Source organism: Plasmodium gaboni, chromosome 12 (genome assembly GCF_001602025.1).
Source record: "Plasmodium gaboni strain SY75 chromosome 12, whole genome shotgun sequence".
NCBI lineage: Eukaryota > Apicomplexa > Aconoidasida > Haemosporida > Plasmodiidae > Plasmodium > Plasmodium gaboni.
In genome coordinates, this window is record NC_031492.1 from 309,311 (window position 1) to 318,540 (window position 9,230).

Consider the following 9,230-nt stretch of genomic DNA (forward strand, 5'->3'; position numbering starts at 1 on the left):
TATATATATATATATATATCCTTATATTTAATATTGAAAAAAATAATTAAAGAATGCTATGTCATTTAATTTGAGGATATTCCTCATTTCAAAATAGGTCTCTATAGATACTGCTTGATTTCCAATAAAATTTAACACACATTTTTTTTGTTTTGTTCCGTCTTTTAAATATTTTAAATAAGAAGGAAAAAAGAGAGCAATAAATTTAGGTGTAATAAATGTTTCTAGAAATAGAATAATTTCATTAATATGTTTTTTTCTATTGTCACAATTTGTAGAGCTTGGTGTAAAATTATCAATTATTTCATTTACTTTATTCGAATATAAAGCTGTTTTAAAATTATTCAATTCGATTTTATTTATAAATATTTTATTATCATATTCATTATTAAATGTATTATCACAATGGTTTTTTTTTTTTAATTCTTCATATTTTGATAGGTTATATTCATTTATATATTGACCATTCCAATAATTTATAATTAGTAATATATAGGAGGGAAAAATACTAGAAAACAATTCATGGTTAGCTCTTAAAAGAAAACAATATTTGGAAAGAACACTTTCAAAATCGTTTATATATTCATTTGTTAATTTTCTTATAACGATCATAATATATCTATCATATAATTCTTTTCTTAGTATACTACAATGATGATAATATTTATACATTGGATTGTTTTTAAAAGAAAAAAATATATTTTTCAAATATACACTTTGTGGTTGTATAGATATGTGATTATTTATTTTTATTTTTTTATCCATACTAGATAATGATATTAAATAATTATTATTATTATTATTATTACTATTATTGTTATTATTTTCATCATTCCTAATAGTAGTATTTATATTTTTTTCCACATTTTCCATTTTTTCCTTATACTCATTGTCTTCATTGTTCATTTCTTTTCTCTGTAAATCATTTATATTCATATTAATTTTATTCTTTTGAGATATATTATTGCCATATAAGACACCCCCATGTATGTTACTATTACAAATCATAAAATACATATACGTTAACATAAAATGATCATTTATAAATCTAGAAACATCGCCATTCTGATTTTCAAATGATTTTCTCATTAATAAATTAGTACAATTAAAACCACAAAAAGAATACTCAATTATACTCAGATTAGTAAATAATTTTGCTACATCAAATAGATTGTTATAAAAATATAAATAATTTTCTTTTAATAAGGATACGATTTGAAACTTTTCAAATATACTCATCATCTCTGATTGATTATCTAATTCTTTTAAAAGTGTTTGATAGTTTTCATAAGAGTTTATATTTTTATTATTCTGAATAATTTTATCATTATTATAATTTCTATTACTCATACATATATTTTGATCATCATCAATAGGATGAATATCACATTGTTTTATAAAACTATTCCCATCATTTTTTTCTTCTTTATTATTTGCAAGTAATATATGTATATCCTTCATTTTATGATTGACCAAAGTGTCTTTTTTGTCATCATTATTTATTATTTTATGATTTAAATTATCTTTCGATGATATATTTATAATATTATCATTCATATAATTTTTATCAATTTTAATATGTTTATGATTTATCCAATTTGAAAAATATTCATCCTTTGTGTGTGTATGAAAATTCAAATAAAATAAAGGAGATATAATATCATCCCTTGAAGTATAATGTGAAGGTATATTATTATATAATACACTTTTAACAAAATGAAATATATCATTTTGATATGTATTAGAAATATTATTTAATTCATTTATATTCATCTGACTTATATTTGGTATTCTGTTTAATAAATCTAAAGCATTAAAACATGATCTTATATCTCCATTACAATTATAAGCATAGTTTTTAATAACATCTTTTATATATTTATTTGAATGTATCATTTTATAATAATATCTTTCAATTAATATTTTTTCAAAATATGCAGGATGAATTTTTTTTAATTTTATAAAATGAACATAAGGAGAATTATTAATATCTAAACCTAATAAAGAATTTACAGTTTTTATTTGATCATAAGAATTTATTAAAATGATCATAGGATTTATTTTAAAACATTCTAAGTTATCTTTTCCAAACATATAACAATTGGTGTTAAATTCTATGTTGCCATTACATATTATATTATTATGATTTTTATTAGTTGTACATATTTCTTGTGTTTCATTTTTTTCCTTTATATTATTTATATCCCGATTTTTATATTTTAATATTTTTTCTTTACAATAATTTATACGATTCAATATAAATTGCATTGTAGATATACAACTGTTTCTAAATGCTTCTGAATATTCTAATTCTGATATTGGAAGTTCATCAATAATAATGGCTCTAGTATTTATAAAATGATTATCATAAAAAATTCGTTCCTTTTCTTTTTTCTTCTTTTCTTTTATATCTATATCCATTACTTTTTTATATAAAATACTTTTCATAATTATATCCATAACATTTTCATTACTATTATTTGATAATATCCAAAACAAAAAATCTAACATTTCATCTTGTATATTTATAATATCAACAAAGTTGCTCATTAATTCATCTTTTATATATATTTCATTATTTAATGATTTTATTATATCATCATATAATCTATTATTTTGTATTAAATTATTTATTATGTTGTTATTTAATTTATATATTTCATAACTATATGTTATTAATTTATTATTTATTTTTTTAGACACATTTAAAGATTCTTTTATCATTATAATTGAATTTTCAAAAGAACAAGTAATTTTTATTTTTGTTACATTTTTATTTTCTTTTATATATTTATCATTTTGTATAATACTATCTTTACCACTTTTTCTTTCTTCGAATTCTTTTATATTATTTATATCATCATAAGTTATATTTTCATATTTTGTCTCTACATGTCTCTTGTTCTTCAAACTTATAGTTGTTAGTTTATCTAATAAATTCTTTCCAAATATATAATCATTTTTAAAGTTTTTTTTTTTTTTTATTAAATTATTTGTCATAATCAAATTGTTTATTACATCCATTTTTATATGATTCACAATTTTCAAATTAACCGTAATAATATCCTTTATATTTATTATTAACAACATATGTATAATTATAAATTCCTTAATAATATTTTTAAGATTAAAATTATTAATAAAATTTATATTATAATTATTTATCATCAAAAGTTGTATTAATATATTTTCATTATTAAATAAAGAACATTTTTTTTCTATTTTGTTTATTATAAGTATATCATTAATATCTTTTGGAAGAATCATAAAATGTGGAAAGTGTATTTTTCCTTTATTAATTTCTATATAATTTATATTATTTATATCATTAACATTTTTATTCAAATTCTCTATAATATGTAAATAATTCTCATTAAGAATATTTTTCAAATTGTTTGTTACACATAATTCTTTAATAATATTTTTTGATCTATTTATATCTATAAAATGTTCTATATAATTATTTAATGTATTATTTGTTAATATATTATTTATATATTTTTTACTGTCACAAATAGGTGACTTAACAGAATTATTGTCTAAGCATGTACTGTCATCACTACCTGTACATGTACTACTATCTCTACAAATATTTTTATTTTTATTTTCATTTTTATTTTTATTATTATATTTGTTGTTATTCGTATATTTTTTTTTTGTAATATAAAAATCATTAATATTTTCTTCATTTATCATAGGAATGGTAACACATATAGAATTATCCTTTTCAGTATATATAATATTATTACTTTGGATATATTTTTCAAGTTGTTTATTAATATTTTTTCTTTCAATATAATCTTTCATCTCTTCTATTAATGTCGCTCGCATATCCCACTCTTCAATTAATTCTACTTTTAATTTATTATATAAATCAAGATTTTTATTTCTATAAAAGGATATATCATTTGATTGTTTTATAGTTATATTAATTACTTCAATTGTATGATATAATTTATTTAATGCCTCAATCATTTCTTCATTATAATTCCCATCAACAAATAAATTAATTAGATGTTGTTTTTCTATACTTATATAATCATTAAATCTTTTTAAAATTATATCTTTTATGTTGTGTAACACAGATAAGATATTATTTATTTTTTTAAATATTTTAACACATAATAAAAACTTTTTATTTATAATTTTATAAAATCTATTCTGACTAAAAAATAAAAAATTACTCTTTTTCTCAGTTTCCATACATTCTGAATATTTTAAAAGATCTTTTAATATATGCATATATTTATCGTATAATATGAACAATAATTTTATTAATTGAATAATCATATGATTACACTCAATTAAATTTTCTATAATCATTTCTTTATTCTCACTATTAATATTATTATTAATATTATGATTATTTGAGGCTAAGGAATTATTTATAATTCCTCTATAATTTATATTATTTGAATTAAAAATTTTAAAAAATTTGTTTGGACCATTGTGTGTGTTTGAATCAACCAATCTTTTCTTCCCTAAAACGGGAAATCTATCATCTAAAGTAGAGTTATATTTAAAAAAATCATAATTTTCATTATGATTAAAACATCTACTAACAGGATTATTATCACCACCATCAATGTAATTATTACTATTATTATTTATACAAGTTAATATTTGTTCTGAGTTCTTACCAATATATTTTTTATTTTGAATAATATCATTTCTCTTTTTCCTAGCTTGAGTTTTATCTTTTTTTGTATTTCCTATTATACAATTTGAATATAATAAAAAATTAATATATGGATGTTCATAATAATTATCATTCATTCTATTACTATTGTCATCATCATCCTCAACATTATTTGATTCTCTTTCATTCATACCTCTAATATTATTAATATAATCGATAGGTTCATTTTCATAATAACATTGTCTTATATTTAATTTTTCACATAAATATTTTATTAACGTTGTTTTTCCACTACCTTGTATTCCTAATATAACACATATGCTTTTTAAAGAATCTATTGTCTTATATTCATCTGGGTTTTTATAATTACATATACATTCTAATTCTTTGTTTAATATTGGATCATTATTAAATTTTATTATATCTGTAAAAAAATTTAATATGCTCAACTTATTTTGCGGATGAACTAAAATTTCTTCAAAACTTTTAGGCATATAATTATTCATCATTAAATCAAATTATAAATATATATATATATATATATATATATATATATATGTACATTTTTAAAAAACAATATATTCAAATAATATTATATACACAGCAGTAAATAAATGAATTAATAAATAAATAAATAAATAAATATATATATATATATATATATTATTACACCACAATGAATATCATATCACCTATAAAACATATTACTTTTTATTGGTAAAAATATTATATTATTTAATTATTCAATTTTTTTTCAAAAAATTTTGTCAGCTGTTGTATGGTTATAAATATATTTGAATACATATATATATATATATATATATAAGGGAAACAGCCTTTTTGATTATATGTATATAAATGTATATAAATCTATGTATATATATATATATATATATATAAATCTATATATATACTTTATTACATGGCTTTATATTTTTATTTATATATATTTTTTTAATATAAAGCAAATATTATATTGTTATAGGTTCCTACTTTTTAAATAAAGTACATATACAATATGGTAATATATATATATATAACATATACATGGTATATTTTTTTTTTTTTTTTTAACAAAAAAAATAAGTACATATTTTTAATAAATTTATATTTGTATGAAATGTAATTATTAATTTTTTTTCTTTAAATTTTTAAATGGAAGAATAAAAAAAAAAAAAAAAAAAAAAAAAATTAAAATTAATAAATAATAAATAATTAATAATTAATAAGGAACCCTATATAATATTTTGATTAAGAAATGTTGAAGAGTTTTTTTTGAAATACTAATAAATAAAAATTAAATAGTAAAATAATAAAGTAAAATCTTTGGATAATAACATATATATATATATATATATTTATATAGTCGTTCAGATAATTTTCTTATGTGATATATATATGAATATATATTAAGGAATTAATTCATATTTGTTTTCTTTGTTTTACGTTATCTATTAATACACTTTTTTTTCAATTCCTATTTCTTTTCTATACAAAATGAATGATAATATAAGCAAAGTAAATAGCACTGTTGTAGAACTTTTAGGTATGTCAGACTTATTTAAACGTATGCAGAACACGTGCTGGGTAAAATGTATTCCAGATGTACATGATTCATTTCTTTCAGTAGGTGAAACCAGTTGTGTTGATAGATGTGTTAATAAATATATGGAAATACATACACTCGTGGGAAAAAATTTACAAGAATCTCAAATGACAAAATAAAACCAACAAAAAAAAATAATATATATATATTATTATATATTTAGGAAATATTCAAATTTTAGCACAAAAAGAAAAAAATATATATATCATAACACACAAATATATATATATATATATATTTTTATTTTTATATTTATTTGTTTTATTAAATAAAATGATTTAAAATATTAGAACTTATTGTTTTCTATATATTTATATTATCCTACTTTTTTATACATACCAAGTGTGTCAAACATATAATATATATATATATTAAATAAATTTTATAATTTTTTAAAAATCCATTTTATTTATCTTATTGTTTTACATTTTTTTATATTTTATTTTTTTGTGTCCATAAAAAACAAAAATAAATAAAACTAACAAATGGAAAGTAAAAAATAACATATATATAAGAATAAGTATGGTTCTTATTCATTTTTTTATTTTTTTTTTTTATTTTTTTTTTTTTTAATATCCTTTTTTTTTCCTCATATAAAACAAAATAAATAATAAAATAACAAAACAATGTTTATTTTATAACATTTCATAGGATAATATAATTTTATAAATAGTAGTATTATGTGTATATATAATATTTTAATAAATACGAAATGATAATTCAAAAAAATTATATACATATGGAATAATCTTGAAGTTATAAGAAAAATAATTTTTTCTTTTTTTGTTTTATAAGATGTAATAATAAATTAATAAAAGGAATATTATACATAAAATTATATGTATATATATTTTTATATTTTTATATGTTTATATTTTAATTTTTTTTTTTTTTTCTTATTTTTTTTTTTCTTTTTTTTCTTTTTGTTCTTATATATTTCTGAATGTACATATATTCTTAAATATCACATGTGATGTTGAATAAACTTTTGCCGAATATCTATAAATGTAAGAATTTAATTGAAGGAAAAAATTTGTTACTTCATTTTCAATATAAAAGAAACTATGAGGCAAACATTACCAAAAGAAGTATAAGGAAGTTACTTCATTTTTTTTATAAACAAGTTCATCCAGACTTAACAAGTACATTGCCAGAAGAATTGAAAAAAAAAAATTCAGAATCATTGAGTGTTTTAAATTCATATATAGATATATTAAGTACTGAAAAAAATGAAGAAAACATATTTATAGAGCGAAATATCGTATTTTTTAAAGTATTTGAAAATAAAGAGAATAAAATAATTCAAGGGAGATATAAACATTTAGTAATAAAACTACACACCTTATCAAATAATTTGACAGAAAATGAGAAAGAAAAAATTATTGTAAAGTTAATATATGATATAAAAAAAGCTATAGCAGTAGATGAAGAAAAAGGAAAAGATAATATAAATCCTGATGATTACAATATGTCATTTGATGATAATATAAATGATAAAAAATATGATAGAGAGGAAAAAAAAGATATTAATTTATTATGGGATAATCTAACAAACTATGTAAAAGATACACAAGCTTTATATCAATTATCAGATGAACAAGTTGAATTAATAAATCAAAGGAAAAACTATTTTTATTATATAAAAAAAAAATTATTAGAAAAATATGGAAGAATAAGACATAAGAAAAGAAGGAAACTTAAAATAGAAAATATTAAACATGTTGCAAATAAAATTGTTCTAACTAAATTTCCAGATGTTCATCAAAAATATATAAAAAATAATTTTGACGATATAAATAATTATCATCAAAGTTATCAAATAATTCAAAATGGATATGATCCATCCTTACTATTTTTTCATAAAGATTTAAAAGAACATAATAAAATTATAGCTCTTCAAAATATATGCGGATTAAATTTAAAAGATGATGCTGATAAATGGCTTCTTGAATCATGCCTCAAACTTTTAAAAAATCACCCCATACAAATACCTATAGTTATTTGTGACGAACAAAAAGAAATTGCTTTATCTTCGACCTTTGGATATATATACGTAAATAATATATAAATTAATCATAAAAAAAAAAAAAAATTACCATAAATATATAAACATTAATATATACATATATATATATATATGTTCATTTTATTTTTATTAGGTCCCTTTTAACTTTTGCTTTCATGATCTTTTCATTTTCTTGCAAAATAACCTCGATCAAGCAAGAGCAATTAGAAAAAAGGTTATAAGGAATATACAGTTTAAAAAAAAGAAATAATATATATTACTATGAAATAATAAACTTCTATATGTTACATATAAATTAAAATATAAAAAAAACAAAACAAAAAATGCATATACATATGTAAATCTTTTTATTTATTTTTTCTTTTATATAGATATTGAATACCTTGGATATATCCTTTTAAACCTATTCAAGACATAATATTCAAAAAAAGAAAAAGGTCATATTTATATGTGCTTTCACAGTTGTTAAAATTTTTAATTACATACAAAAAAAAAGAAAAAATATAATATATATATCATTAATTATATTATATTATATATATATATATATATATATATATATATATATGTTTTTTTTTTTTTTTTTTTTGGATCTAATTTTATAAATATTAAAAGAACACTTTAAAACTTTTAAAATATATGAAACATTATATTATGTATAAAAATCAAACATATTAATGTTTATATTTTTATATATGTGACCAAAAAAAGAAAGCTACACACATTTATGTGCTATATATACAAAATCGCACAAAAAAAAAAAAAAAAAAAAAAAAAAAAAAAAAAAAAAAAAAAAAAAAAAAAAAAAAAAAAAAAAAAAAAAAAAAAAAAAAAAAAAAAAAAAAAAAAAAAAAAAAAAAAAAAAAAAAAAAAAAAAAAAAAAAAAAAAAAAAAAAAAAAAAAAAAAAAAAAATATAAAAAAAAAAAAAAAAAAAAAAAAAAAAAAAAAAAAAAAAAAA

The 9,230-nt window shown here is 17.4% G+C and overlaps 3 protein-coding genes across 3 annotated transcripts; 2 read left to right on the forward strand and 1 right to left on the reverse strand.

Annotated features, from left to right (window-relative positions):
- Window positions 1-27: 27 nt before the first annotated feature.
- Window positions 28-5,148, reverse strand: PGSY75_1208500 (hypothetical protein; the record flags this gene model as incomplete). The annotated part of the gene is made up of 1 exon (XM_018786676.1): window positions 28-5,148. One exon carries the CDS (start codon window positions 5,146-5,148, stop codon window positions 28-30), a length of 5,121 nt encoding a protein of 1,706 aa, XP_018640541.1.
- Window positions 5,149-6,136: 988 nt separating this feature from the next.
- On the forward strand, window positions 6,137-6,364 carry PGSY75_1208600 (putative mitochondrial import inner membrane translocase subunit TIM10; the record flags this gene model as incomplete). Its single annotated transcript, XM_018786677.1, has 1 exon — window positions 6,137-6,364. One exon carries the CDS (start codon window positions 6,137-6,139, stop codon window positions 6,362-6,364), a length of 228 nt encoding a protein of 75 aa, XP_018640542.1.
- Window positions 6,365-7,218: 854 nt separating this feature from the next.
- PGSY75_1208700 (hypothetical protein) lies at window positions 7,219-8,672 on the forward strand (the record flags this gene model as incomplete). Its single annotated transcript, XM_018786678.1, has 3 exons — window positions 7,219-8,298; window positions 8,405-8,485; window positions 8,643-8,672. The coding sequence occupies 3 exons, from the start codon at window positions 7,219-7,221 to the stop codon at window positions 8,670-8,672; spliced, it is 1,191 nt and encodes a 396-aa protein (XP_018640543.1).
- Between the last annotated feature and the right edge of the window lie 558 nt (window positions 8,673-9,230).